The 15,280-nt window shown below is 32.5% G+C and overlaps 1 protein-coding gene across 2 annotated transcripts in view; it reads right to left on the bottom strand.

Annotated features, from left to right (window-relative positions):
- LOC118185045 (uncharacterized) overlaps positions 1 to 15,280 on the bottom strand; it is a 29,810-nt gene that overhangs the window by 14,233 nt on the left and 297 nt on the right. The window contains exons 2-3 of one of the 2 annotated variants that reach the window (XM_035354829.2): positions 7,149 to 7,287; positions 462 to 664 (exon numbers count right to left, since the gene is read on the bottom strand). In XM_035354829.2, the coding sequence (XP_035210720.2) occupies positions 462 to 664; positions 7,149 to 7,231 (286 nt within the window). In that variant the 5' untranslated portion in view covers positions 7,232 to 7,287. Of the gene's footprint in view, positions 1 to 461; positions 665 to 7,148; positions 7,298 to 15,280 lie in introns of both variants that reach the window. The other variant, XM_035354831.2, reaches the window with a different exon arrangement.

The raw sequence follows: 15,280 nt of genomic DNA, 5'->3' as shown, positions 1-15,280 counted from the left end.
GTTTAATTCACTAAATAAGATGAACAGTTAACCCTTTTCTTGGGCTTACAGAAAAGCCTCCATTCGGGCTTAAAATCAAAATAAGAAATGACAACTAAATTAGAACTAACTAAGAGACTTAACCGAAGATAAATTATCTAACGTAGTTGACCCTTAATTTGAAACCAGCAGGCGAATATTAAAAGGCACGTAATATACGGCCGAGGGTAACAGCTTCAAGAGAGATTTAGCCCTAAGGCAAACACGCGCTACTCAGTATTCCTCGCTCTCACAAAGCAAGTTCAAACTTCCTTAAATACTATTTCTGACTTATTTGTATTCAACGAGATTCTAAAAACCCATTCTGGCAGAGTTTTGTAAGTGAAAGCAAGAATTGATAGGAAAGGACTTTAAAATTTAAAATAACTGTTATAAAATTAAAGTATACCTTACAATATGAATAAATTAATAAATAGATTTACCTGTAAAGTTTCTTATGGATAGCTGAATGCTAAACGGAGTTGAAGCTGCTTTTCTGTTGATTTTGAACACTTTCATAAAGTCAACGAGCAGTATTCCTGATATTTTTCCAAATCCAATGATGATGCAATTGATGGCGAAAATGGCAAAAGCTACGATGCATGCCCGGCAGGCATCTGGACCTCTTAATGTTTTTATGCCTGCCCTATGAATGGAAATAAACGACACAATTAGTGCAATATAATTGGAACATTTGTTGTTTTTAACGATCTTTTTAGGGAACTTGAAATATGAACTTCGTTTAGAGGTTCAATTCAATATTTTTACTGAAATCTGAAAAAATAGAATATATAAATACAGCTGAACATTCTCGTGACGACAAGTGCTTTAAAACGATCATTTTTAGAAAATGGCGAACTTGTCTAATATAAATTTGCTTAGGATTCAACCTCATCTCTCTAAAGTGACCAACCCCCAAGGAAGAGGAAAATCGTTTGAAACCATGTAAATCATGTTAGAGAGAATTCACTGCAACTATGTCTAATAATGAAATAAAATTACCAAAAATATTTTAATTTTTATTAACAATTTAAACATAGGAAACTTGATATTTTTTAATTTTAATTTATAGTAATGTATTAAAATATCTGCTTTATAATATATCACATGACATAAAAGCAATTTACATATAAATAATTAACTCAAATAATCATAACTTTATTTTTGCATCTTCTCGATTAGTTCGAAGTAATAACCAAGTTATAATTCAAAAGTATTGTTCGATGCCTTAAAATGACTTTTTTAATAGAGGACAAAAATTTATCTAATCTGAACTGCATTTACTGAAGCAACATGTTCATTCAGTTACTTATATAACGTAAAACGTTTATTATTAAATGATTACATTAATATGATTTGCTACTTAAGTAAATATAAATGATCTTTTCTTATTAGCATCAATATTCAAGAAAGACTAATTTAAGTTGCAAGTGAAGCAAGTAAATCCTAAGACGACCACTTACGGTTTAAGATGATTTTGAATTTCTGTCGGAGTTCCTTCAAATTCTCCATCTCAGAGAGGTGATGCTCAATACCACTGTCGGCTTATTCTCTCAAAATACTGGTCATTTACAAAAATGGATCTTAGAGAGATGGTCTTTACGAAAGGATTCTTTGTGCATCGAATGTTAAAGCACATAGTATTATTTGATAGCATGAAACACTTATCACGTCCTATATACCCTCCTTGGAATGAAATAACATCATTCCATCGCCGTTCTTATTTTTTGAAGATGCACTCAAGGCCGTTTCTTGCAAGGTTCTTCAACACCTCTAAAGATTTTACAGGTGCTGGTCTACGTATTTGGTCTACGAACCAGACAATAACTGTAGACTCAAAAATTAGAGTTTTAGCCGCAGTTCTCTTTTCATCTAAGGGAATAAAAAGGAGCACATGAAGTAGTTCTTGTACTATAATCTCGCCCATACGTAACTGCATGCTTCTGCATAAAATCTTCCACGGTGACTGGAAATATGAACCTTGATTAAAAAAAAAATGTGGTTCTTCTGTTCAGATGTACACATTCTGTAATACACATTCCACATTCAATTTCGAGCCTCGTGTTAACATCTGCTTTCAATAGCCACCAACTTGCAGATATAATGTTACTGACATGTTTATCAGTGTGAAGCACTGGGCACCCAATGGAATGATGTGTTATCGTAAATCGAAATATATAATATCCGTACAATGCACGAATGTAGTGTATGCAACGAAATATGTAATTCATGCAACAGAAGCCTCTAATGAAAGTATGTACATTATGTATTATGGGAACTGAGCATATTTCCGCACAGCACTACTGCTTTACGCACACCTTACTATGTCTTATATGTTTCCTCTGAGTGTAATATTTGCATTTATGTGCTCTACGTGTTTCCATATGTATTCTATGTGTCCTGATATGTATTTTCGTGTGTGTTTCTATGTCTTTATGTTACGTAATTACGAGTGTGTTTTTATGCTTTTACGTTTAATTTTGTATATCTATGTGTTTCAGCTTATATGAGTGTTTTAGTGTTTTAATGCTATCCTTTATATTCTTTCTAAGTTACTTTGTGTTATTAACAACGTCCTATGTAAAAACTACCCGACATCTAGCCCCTGTATGGCCATGTAAACTCCTGGTGCAGCCTCACGGGGCTCCAGCGAGTTGCTTCTTCGAGATAGTGGAGGACGTGGGACATATGCCTGTTTACCTATGTTATACGTCAGGCGTCCCCGTCCTCCGTCACCTGTCACCTGTTCAGAAAGTATACCTTACAATTATAGATTATAGTTTACAATTATAGATTAATGTAGTATTAGAGATGAGATTCGACAAAAAATTAAAAATTTTGGTTCTAGGGCTGGAACTTCCAAAAAATTTCCAATTCTACATTTCTAGAAAACTATTCGAGATTCAAAACTCGAACCAACGTCTTTTTTCTGTCATTCGAATCTTTCAAATTCTAAACTAAATATTGCTAATCATTTTGAATCGGAATTTTGTAAAGATTAGCATTAATGACATCTAACAGAAACATTCAAAATAAAGATTGTTATTTTTTCAGTGAATCCGAATCTATCAGAGTTACTACGTTGGGGGCCTGACTACATACTGCTAATTTTCTGAAAAGAATCGAGAGTTTCATGTTAAGTATATAAGGTATTTCTTCCGCTTTCTTAGGATGCCTTCGCGGTGCAGTGGTCAGCACAATCGGCGCGTATTCGAAATGTCTGTGGTTCGAGTTCCGGCGAGGCCATTCCTCATTTTTCATGTCTTCTGCTTCGAAGTGAACTAATGTCTCTACAATAGCGCCTGAACTAAAAAAGGTGGTGGATAATGATTCTTCACCGCCAGGATTTGGCGATTGGGTCCCCTAATCCCCAGTCACCCTTTAAAATGGGGAGTATATAAGGTATTTCTCCCGTCTTCTTAGCATGCCTTCGTAATGTAATGGTCAGCACACTCGGCGCGTATTCGAGATGTCCGAGGTGTTCGAGTTCCGGCGAGAGCATTGCTCATTTTTCGCGTCTCCAGCGTTAAAATAACCTAATGTCTCTACATGTATGCCACCCAACCAGGATATGATTAGTGACTCTAACTGCCGTACCGAAAGGCCCAGGTTCGAAACCCCTAGAAGGCATAGGTGTTTCTAAATGTATAGTACCTGTTAGACATGGGGGCAATCTAAATATGCGGCGAGTCGAAAGTCCTCTCGAGAAGTTGGGGTAGGGGAAGAGCCTGGGAGACCCACAGACCCGTCCCCCCTGGCACTTGCGGATTGAAAATTTATTAGAAAATGAAACCGCACTTAACAATCTATGACAAACCATAAAATATTGTGCAGCACAATATGCCGGTTGGAACTAAACTCTTTCTACCTTTCTTTTCTTCGTCAAACCTGTAACCTATATACGAGTATCTGATCAGAAATTCTGTTGTAGCATCTTGTGGTCCTGAAGGAGTATTGTTTTAATGTATCTGTATAATATATTCTTAATAATGCTTATAATACTCTGATTGTGTCAACTGAATAGTATCGCTGTACTTTTGTTTCCCTAATTTTTGTACTCCTAAAAAAACACGTTTAGTGTTTTTAATCTAATACATTTAGATGACCAAGCCAATCATTTTATATTTTGTTTGTTTCCCTAGTATCTTATATATATACTAATAATATATCTAATTTATAACTGGTAATTGTTTTGTACTTTAATTATTGGGTTCACAGCTTCCTTGTGCATATTTGTGTCTATGTAATCAGTAGTATATTTGTTGTATTATACTTTTCCCTATATTTTTTTGTTTTAAAGAAACTAGAAAGTAGATGTTATCCTCTACAAGACCTATAAGGCAAATTTGTTATTCTCTGTTCAACAATTACGCAACTTCTAGTGTATGTAGCTATAGTTTTATAATAAGTGCATTTACTTTGGTCATTTGAATAAACTGATTTTAATCGGTTCTGTTGTAACTGTTTGTTTATATAAAAGTGAGAATCTGGTATTTAATTCATAACGGTATCTATTAACCTTGTGCAACTGCAAATTTTGCATTTAATTAGTAATGTGCTCCGTTAACCCTTTTACAAAGTAACCTCTTGAAACTGTTTAGTAAAATGAATCTTTAGTAATTTCCATTTTTCCAACAAATGGTTAATTTAACTGCTAAGCTTAGTAAGACTTAACAAATAGCTGTATTTAACATCCTAGTATCGAAAATGTATATGTAAAAATGTGTATTTAAAACTGTATGTATATGTGGCACTGTAACCTTTTCGAGAATTGTTAAAAATGCCATCCTGCCTGCTGGCTGTAACCATGGATACAGCTATTAGATGGCATCTGCCAACATGATAATTACACCGAGAGGCTCGTTAAGTCATAGGGTCGGTGGTAATTTTGGTAGTGTTTCTGGGGTGCTCTGCTTCAAAATTGGGGCATAAGTGAACAAAGTCTTACTGTCACATGTATGTTGCCCAAGGCTCTTGCCAATGACAGGCTCAATATTACCACCCTGACACAATGAATTTCGTTCGCTTGCTTTGATATCAGACAAGCAAGATTTGTCACAACAACAACAACAACAACGATGTTAAATGTTTTTCTACATTAACGCTCCAAGTAATTCTCTTCTTATTACACTCCGTTTAATTTTTAAATATTCTGGAAAAATATAGAAAAGTCTAAAACCTGACTAACTGGATTTTCTGTAGCCCCGTATGATGGTTTAAGCATTTTATACATTTCTGTCAAGGTGAAAGGAGAACTGAATATTAAAATTTTTTTCATAAGCATAGGCCTTTTTTCAGACATCTAAATTTATAAGTTAAAAGAAGTTCGTTACATTACTCTGGATAATGAGAATTACAAGAGGTTCTCCTTGAGAAAAACAGCTTTGCAATTTTTTCATTCACTTCGTTCCTTTGCCAAATTCGTCAACAATTTTTCATTTCATCTATATTATTTTTCTATAAAAAAAAAGAGTATTCTTTACTGAAGAGACAAAGTAATTCATTTTTACTTCTTTGTACGAAGTAAAGAAAGTATTTTAATGGCAGAAAATTTCGGGTATCATATTTCAAAGAAATTATCCATTATGACCACTCCCGAATACATTTGGATTTTTTTTGTGTGACATCTGTACGTACGAACAGAATAAAGAAATCTTTTTCTCAAAACAGACTTCAAAAGGGTTGGAATCAAAAGGGTTTTTTTTTCTTTTTTTAAGTCTACGTCTATACGTAATGTATGTATGTATCTCGCATTACTCGAAAACGATTAACCATAGAACATTAAAATTTTGTATAAGGGACTATTATAACATATTGTTGTGCACTTCCCCTTTTTTATTACACTTGGGAATACCAAAAGTGTATATATATGTAATAAAACTGCGTTATTGTTGAAATAAGACTATATGACTTGGTAGATGAAAATTGCAACAGATTGGCGGCTGCTCTCTGCATCATAACTTGAAGATAACTTGATACGTAGTTAGCAAGATGACACTCCAAGAACACACATAACGGTAAATTCTACACATAATTTTATTTCTTGGATAATGCACATTATCTTATTATTATGTGGGTGCGCTATGCAACCCTTAATTTTGTTAAGCTTACATCTTAAACAATGGACAAGTTTAGAAAAATAAACTTTGCGTGGCTAGCGAGACAGCGGAAAGCAGCAGAAGACACGAGCGAAGAGAAGAAGACATAATTGACCTTTTATACGAATTCCATTTCTGGTCACATGCCAATTTAATGCACAGGTGTTGAGTTCAGACTTCATCGGTAAGGGCGCAATACAAATTAGTTGACGGATCATCAAGCAGCTATCGTATTTTGTTATATCTTACACACATACACACACACACACACATATATATATGTATACCCTTCCCTTAGCCAGCTTAAAATTCCTTACTTCGCCTTTTTTTTCTCAGTCGTTGATCATAGTCATATATTCCCAGTTACAAAAGAGTTTTAAATGAAGAAAATATTCGTGTTTTGGCAATATCAAATTTAAAAAAAAAAAAAAAAAATTCTTGCGACAAATAACGAAATCTAGCTTTTATGCGATCTCACGTTCCCTATGCTTATATTGGGATACGTTTTATACTGATTAATGAAAAAATAAGATTAGAAGCAGTCAGTTTGACTCTTGTGAAAAAAAAATTAGCCAGTATATTTAACCCTTTATGTCCCAAATTACAACACTTTTTTATAAAAAGAGTTTGAAACTGTTTTTATTATATTTCTTTATGTATGAGAAATATTTCGTATTAAACTTACAAAAATGCTATAAGTTTTGCATTGCTTGTTTTTAAATTTAAACTTGGAGCTTAAAAGTCCCGTTGGGACATAATTGAGAAATTTTATTATTGATTGTATTTTAAAGTCCCGTAGGGAAATAAAGGGTTAATTTACTTATTGCTTGTTTAGAATATGTAATAATTAACTTCCAGAAACAAATATCTAAATGCCTTATGTTATTATTATTCAGCTATACTTAACTTTAAAACCATGTTTCAATAAGTAGCATATTATGATTGATTTCAAACCTATTAGTTGCATTCTTCAGACTCAAAACAATAACTACATGACTTAATTTCTAATCCATAAATATTAGCTACTTTTACCTCAATATCGAAATATCCCTCCTTATACTTGGACACAGAACATTATCTTCTTTGATTCCAACAGCTGTCGTTGATTCCTCCATTTTCAAAAAGATGATATATGGAAGAACATAACATTATAAGTCTCCAGCATGACGCACTGAAATAAACTGAGTATTGAATATAAGTCAAAATATAAATATGGTGTTTTTCAAAAGTAACTTAAAAACTTGAAATGTTTAAAATTTCCAAGAAATGTTTATTACACTAGAAATAATGGTCTATTGTAATTAAACATTACTCTGTATGTGTATCTTCTTGATTCGAATGGGTCTTATTATATCTTTGCAGTTCCTAAAACTAAATTTTATTCATATATAGGATAAATAAACTTTTAGAAAACACACTTATTAACAAAAATTTCGAAAATTTTTTAATACAGACGTCTATAAAAACATTTAATTAGTAATAGAGACTAGAGATATGTTAACAGTCTTCTTCTAAATTCCGAATTCTCGCCACAAGAATTTTCTTACACGAATCTAAATTACAATTGATTGATTCTTAAAACCGATTGCAAGACATTATCATTTCAAAGGACTGAAGTTCAACAATTAATTCAGATTGAATCCTACCATTCTACTTTTATGCAGGTAAGTATATTTCTTAAGTATATGGGCACGTATCATAAGCCTCCTACATAAACATATGTGAGCATAATATAACAAAAAAGAACCCGTAGAAGACCAAATGTTAAAGATGCTAATACTTAACATCAACATTGGATGTGGAAGTGCATAATTTTGCAGAACTATATTTTTGAAGTTTAAATATAATTTTCTTAAACATTTGAAACTGAACTCCTGAAAATTTACTCAAGTTACAAACTTTTTTTTCGGCTAATTATTGAAGGTACTGGATCACGATTGCAGTGACGGCTTTTGCAGAACAAATACTTCGCGTTCCGTATACTCGACCCTGCCAATGGACGAGTGGTTAAGACCGTTGAATTCTGCAAGTTCGACAGTGTTCAATCCCAAATGAATGAAATGATATTAAGAATTTTGTGGTTTCTCCACATGCAACGGGAATACGACACAATTTCCATTAGAAATTCTTCTACGAAGGAATCTTTCTTCTTAGGCAGATAGCTCTCCTGTGCTTTACCATACTCAAAAAACCACCAACCGTTTACTCGTTGTAGTTTCCTTGTAACTTATTTATTGAACCTGGATGTCCTTGTTTAAAGGTTTGCCATGCTATGCATTTGTACTATCACAGACAATCTACGCTGAGCCTATCAACAGCAGCACGTAGAACAGTTCTCATCGGCTCGCTGGGTACTAGTATGGGCAACAATTAAATACTTTAGATTCTTAGCAATCTTACTGTGAGAATTCAAAATAACTATAAAACAAAATTTGAATTGTGTTATTTTTGCTTTTTTTTTAATTAAAAACACAAGCAATTCCCCATGCACATGGACTTACAGAAATAAGTATGAAACACAATTCAGAAAAATAAAAAGTAAAGGAAATTTTTATTAAAAAAATTATGAAGGATTACAATAATTTACAATGAATTTACAAAATATTGAAAGGCATTCTCTCGGAAATAAACTGCTGAAAATCTGAAAGCCAGTTAATATTAACATTTTTAAGTGTCAGTTTTAGGATCTTTCTTTCACTGTCAAATTTGGAACAGAGAAGAAGAGCATGTTCAACATTTTTCTCGCCACCGACGCTGCAATCGTAAAGAGTCTCTGGACCCAAATTAAATCTGCTCAGTTAATTTTTAAAGTTACCATGGCCAGTAAGGAATTGAATCATTTTTTAACTTGTAAAAAAATGATGACATGACAATCTCATTTTGTTGGAAGGAAAAAATCTCTTAGCAAAGCTCCCTTTATTTTAACCGACGTGTTTTTGATTATACTACTCTATAATTTTCAATCATGACCTTCTTATAAAAGGATTTACGGTGAGTTTCGCACTTCGTGGCAGTCTTCGCAAGAAAATTGGCTCATTCATTCCCAACTGCCGTCTGTCCACGAACAAATGCAAAACCAACCGAAATGTCTTTATCTTTTACTTTGTTTAGTTTAAAATTCAAAACTATTTCATTTATTAAACCTTTAAAATAATGCATTATAGATATACTTTACTTCTATTTCTATTTAGTGAAACCAAATGTAGGGTACGTAAATTTTTCTTTATCCAAAGAAAAAATTTCCGATTGACTTTCTAACACTTCAAAGGCCTTAGATATAGTAATCATTCATAGTTACACAAAATTTACACATTATCTGAAATAGAATTTAGCATTAGAATAGAATTTAGCTTAAACAAGACAAAATGAAATTGTAATTGAATTACTTACCCTAAATTATCACGAAATTTTCAATACCAATTGATATAAACAATGGAAACAATTTACAAAACTCAGTGCGAAGTTAACGAGGTATATTTGTTTTCTTTCGCCGTTTCTCGTTTTGAATAGTCACACAGACAGCAAAGCGGTCATAACTGTCGCCGGAAATGAACCACATCCAGATTGGCAATAAGAGGACGCGCAGTGAAATTAACCAAAGCCACTTGAAAATACACTTTTTTTTTTTTTTTTTTTTTTTTTGTTGTTGTTGTTCTGTTTTCTTATTGAATCTAATGACGTGAGTGATGAAAACCCTTACACTAATCACGTCTGCAAAATTTATCGTTTCTAGACAAAGTTGGCGTTGAAGAATGAAGCCTCATCTCCTTGTTAAACGAAAACCTATTGCAAATGGAGAATGCATTCAATAATTAATTCGGTAGATGAACATTTCTTTCCAACGGGGAATTTATAGCAGGCACTGAATATTTTTTCACAGGTCAATATTAGTTGAACCTATCTTATATTTAATATTAAAATCATGCATGGGTAATTTAAATGACTTTCAAAAAATATGTTGGATGCTTTGTATTTTCGAAACAATAGGTAAGATAAGGTACTAACTCTAGTCACTTTTCTTTTCAGTCCTAAAAATAGTAATTGTTTATAATAAATATCTTTAAATTGCGTCAAAATTAATGTTTCTCGCATGGTGTCCGCAAAACATCGCGGACGAAAACGTCCCTGAGAAAACAACGCAAGGCGAAATCGTCGTGATACAAAACATCCTGGGAGAAAATAAAGCAAAGAGAAAACATCGCAGTACAAAATATCGTGCTCGAAAATAAAGCGGTTCAAAAACTTCCCAGTTTAAAAACATTGTCATCGAAAATATCGTGGTAAAAAATAAACTACAAAAATTATCGCATGGCGATAACATCGCACACATGCGTTTTTCAAGTTTTAAAAGCCGGAAATTTTATAATCGCATAATAATTGGGAAGCACAAGAAAGAAAGAGGAATATTTTTATTTCTATATTTCATATTTTTGGATGGAACTAATGAATTTTTGTTGAAAACGTAAGAAGGAAACTTAAGTATTTAAAAATTGTAAATGAGTAGAAAATTAATGCAACTTATAGCACTTAATAGAATTTTAAATTTATATAATTAACTAACAAAGGTCATTAATAAATTAATCTTTTTTTTATTAAGTTTTACTGTTAATTTTTCATGAAAAATACAGTCTAAAGTGATTAAAAAAAGGAAGATAAATAACTGCATGAGGTTACCTCCATAAAAATTTCTTAGCTAATTATCAACTTATTTTCTTTCACGTTTGTTAATCTAATATTGTTTTAGTGAAAAATTATATCTTATTTTGTTCCCGTTTATTCTTAAAGTGTCGTTAACATTTTCATGTATAGTGAATCAAGTATTTGGATGCCAATTTCGTATTTACGCCGAAAGTCAGTTACATAATATGTCAGAATGCAATTTAAATTTATTGGATTAGGCTAAATCGCAATAGGGCTATCCGCTTAAGAGAAGGGATGCCTTTGTAGAGTGCTTTCTAGGAACTAGCACATATTCACATTATACATTAGGAAAATCACGAAAATCTCATGCAGCTAGGTCCTTCGCCTGATCGAAATACCAGTGTTCAGCGACTTTAACGCTCGGGCACTGGTGGCCAGCTCAGCGGAGGAATATTAAAGGAAACTAGCTCGTTTCTACATCAATCATTGGAAGACTCGTTTAAAATTATACTCCGAAAATTTATATACAACCTTCTTTTTTTTAGAAATAATATATATTTGCAGGGAACCCCTCTCAGAAATACTAATATCTTTCTATCTAAGATGAGTAGTGTTTTTGAGAACAGAAATAAACATAGGTTTTAATTGTTATGGAGGATGAGTAAAATGATATGGTGGAATCCTGAGCGGTCGATTTGAAAAGAATTCTTTACATTTAGACATTTCTTATAAGCACTTTAAAAGTAGTGTTTAATTTTGTGGATACATTTTATTTGAAAATGTTTTAGTTATTGACTGAATTTTTATAATATACAATGAAGCAGCTTCCTAAGACGAACACCTCTGTCAGTGACCAGTGTAGGTATGAAACTTTGGTATCAAATTTCATCCTTCTAAGATGACCACTTTCATAGAAGAGTAAATTATTTCGAACCGTAAATGATCGCGTTGAACTTAGCTTTAAAGGGAATTTGTCGATTATTTGTCGATCATTTTCAGTGATTTCAATCATTTCATGTCATTTTCAAATTTTAAGTACTTAGGTTTCCTTCTTACTTTTTCAAAAAAAAATTATTACATTCAAAATATGAAATATAGAAACAAAAATATCGGTCTTTCATTCTTGAGCTCCCAAATCATTATGCGAAAATGTAATTACGGTTTTTAAAACCTGAAAAACGCATGTGCGCGATGCTATCGTCATGCGATGATTTTTTGGAGGTACTTTATATTTTACCGCGATATTTTCGACGCCGATGTTTTTAAAATGGTACTAGAGTAGTACCAACACCCGAGGGCGAAGAAAATTCAACTGCGTGAGCGGGCATATCTAAATACTTACGAAATTAGGCGTTCTTCATAATTTGTGCAGTGATAAGCATGGCATAAAATTGAAGCTTGCAAGCATATGCAATGAGTTATATGGCAAGAAGAGAGAGTTGCGACGTGATTGAGCTTTTATACGAATTCCATTTCAGATCACATGACAGTTTAATGTCCGGATGTTGGGTTCAGATTTTATGGATATGGACGTAATACGGATTAGATAACGGATATTTTTCGTTTAAAAAATATATTGCTCTGTTACTACTTCCTTGTACGAAGTAAAAAGGAATTATTGTAATCGCGAAAAATTTCGGATATCATATTTCAACATAAATATCCATTTTGACCGCTATCGAATGCAATTTAACGATGTTTTTGCGTGGCATCTGTACGTAAGAGCAGAATAAAGGACTCTTTTTTCCCAAAAAATTATAAAACTGATTTAAAATGAACCCTAAAGAGATTTTTTTCGTGGCGTCTGTACGTACATACGTATGTATGTATGTATCTCGCTTAACTCCGAAACGAGAAGCCCCAGAACGTCGAAATTTTGTACATAAGACTGCTATAACATGTAGATGGGCATCTCTTATTTTGGTTGCAATCGGACTCACCAAAAGTATATATATATAAATATACACTCTGTTACTCGACTCAGTGAGCTCAGTTTCTTTTATTCTTGCATGTTTGTAAATTGTGCATTTTTTGTTTTAAAAATGATTGAATTAAGCAGTTCTTATCTTCCGGTTAAGGTTTTTATGTCTTTAGTTAACGTGCATGCAATAATTGTGAAATTATCAATAATTTTTAAAATGTTAAGTGTGGCTAGGCCTAATTTTTGTTTAGCATGGTAGCCATATTTGTTTACATTTGAAACTTAGCAGAAAAGTGGATTTGTTGCCTATCTAGAGAAACTACGCTTCGCAACAACAAAGTAACGTTCGCAATGATAAAAATTAAATTATGCTTTGTTCATTCTGGAATTATCATTTAAGTTATTAGCTTAGTTTGGCGTAGAAGCTGTAATTTTAATTGTAAAAATTGTGTAACTGTATTTGGTGTTTTATGTTTTTCTATAGCTTTCAAATTTTAATGAAAATATTTCGAATTTTTATGTATTTTTGCCTTACCGCGAAGTGAAAATTGAATTAATTAGTAGCGCATGCGAATTAGGTAAGCGGCGCTGAACCGTCTGCAAAAAATTGTTTCTTTTTAACTTGTTTAATTTGTTTTTTACATCGTATCAGAATAATTATAGTATTTGAAGATAATTTGTGGTAATTCTTCAGATGATATAATTTTTGTGCACTCTGAGTTATAAAATGAATGTTAATGCTGTTAAATGAACGTAGCGCCAAAGTGTCGCTGTGGTAAATAAATATAGTGAACTTTAAAGAGTGTATTTATTCTATTGTGGCTTATGCGCTTTCGACGAAGTAGATTTAATTCAAAATTCGTTTACTGTTAATTCAGTATGTTTAAGTGAAACGCAAGAAAATTGTGTATAATTTAATATTCCGTATAAGAAGGGCATGTGACGTACACATCAGATTTTTTCATTTTACCAAAATCAAAATTAAACCTAAACTTGAGTTACTAACATTCAGTTTCAAACCACTGCGTGCTGACTTCAGGAAACGTACACAGCAGCTGACGAAAGTGAGTTCTCTATAATGAGTTTATGTAATGAAGTTCCAGAAATAAACATAAGATATTCGAAAATAAAATTTTTGCCTTCTGAAGTCAGTTTTCTAAATGAATATAATTTCAAAAATCCCATTTTAAAAGATTTAGCGATGATGAATCCTGAAATTTGAAATTCGGAATATGTTTGCAATATAATGCTACTTGTTATGAATTTTTCGAATGTTATAGAAAAAAATAATTATGGAGCGTTTCGCAAAGAAAATTAAGTATTGAAAGCCGTAGAAGCATTGAATAAGTGTCAACGATTCGCTTTCTTTTTTTCCCCTTAAATGAAAATTCTCAAGAAAACAAATGTTTCCTAATTTAACAACTTTAGATAAAACTGTATTACACCTTTCTCTTTCATAAGCCGTGACTGGACTATTTACAGTGGCGGCAAAAAATTCTGAATAAAATACAGGAGTTAGTAACAAATATTTTTGCGAAATGGATTCCCTTCAACAGGAGGGAAGAAACTTAAAACATTCGTAAGCTGCAGATCTTATATTTTTGAAGTATTCATTATTTTAGCAAAATCTAGTAAAAATAATTAATAAATTATTCCAGTGTTTCTTCTTCAATATACCATCATAGTAGATTAAATAAAGGAAATAAAAGAAAGAGAAAAATAGGAAATAGTAATTTAACACTTTTCTATCAGATTTAGTATCTTTTGCTTACGTACGTTAGAGCAAAATATTTTTGTTGGGACTTTTCTCTATGATTCTGAAACTTTCTATTTAATTTTTGAAAACTTACTCAAAGTTTTCTAACTTATATTGTAGAGATGACATCCTTGATGCTTATGTGCACCCTTATGCCGGGGAAATAAGTGATAATTGCCTGCTACAGGGCGACAACGCTAGACCGCATAGTGCTTGCAGCGTTGATGATTATCTTCAGCAGCAAACAATTAAGGGCATTGATTGGCTAGCTCGATCACCGAACCTGAATCCTATTGAGCACGTTTGAGATGCTTTAAGAAAACGTATAGCTGCTCTCAATTCTCAACTTTAGACCCTTGCCACGCTTGCAATTGCATTGCAAAAGCAATGGCTCTCAGTTCCTACGGAACTGCTTAACTGACGGCATTGCACATTGCTGTATGTGTTGTATTGCTTCTAAGGGAGATCATACTCTATATTGAAGGTAATTTTCCTATATTAAACTGGCACATCCTATCTGTTCATTTTATACATATGCTAATTACTATAACACCATAACTAACTGGTGGTTTCTTTTCATGTTATTTTATATCTTACTATGTGTCGTATACTAGGGGCCAGTTTCTTAAATTCTACATATAACTTTTTGAATATTGTCATTTTTGTGTTTTTTTCTTAATTACTGATAACCAGCGTAATTTCCATTCTGGCGTGGAAACGGAAAGTAACCGGTTATTTAGAATAATAAAATCCATGTAGACCTGTTTTAAAATGAGCGGACTGTATGGCGTCAGAAAATAATGCATTTTCGTTTACTAAAAAATTTCATTTAAAATGAGTTTCACT

This window comes from Stegodyphus dumicola, chromosome 1 (genome assembly GCF_044657685.1).
Source record: "Stegodyphus dumicola isolate Sdum_Otavi_A_Nest chromosome 1, ASM4465768v1".
NCBI lineage: Eukaryota > Metazoa > Arthropoda > Arachnida > Araneae > Eresidae > Stegodyphus > Stegodyphus dumicola.
The sequence above is the reverse complement of the archived record's forward strand: the minus strand, read 5'-3'. Positions and strand labels throughout refer to the sequence as shown.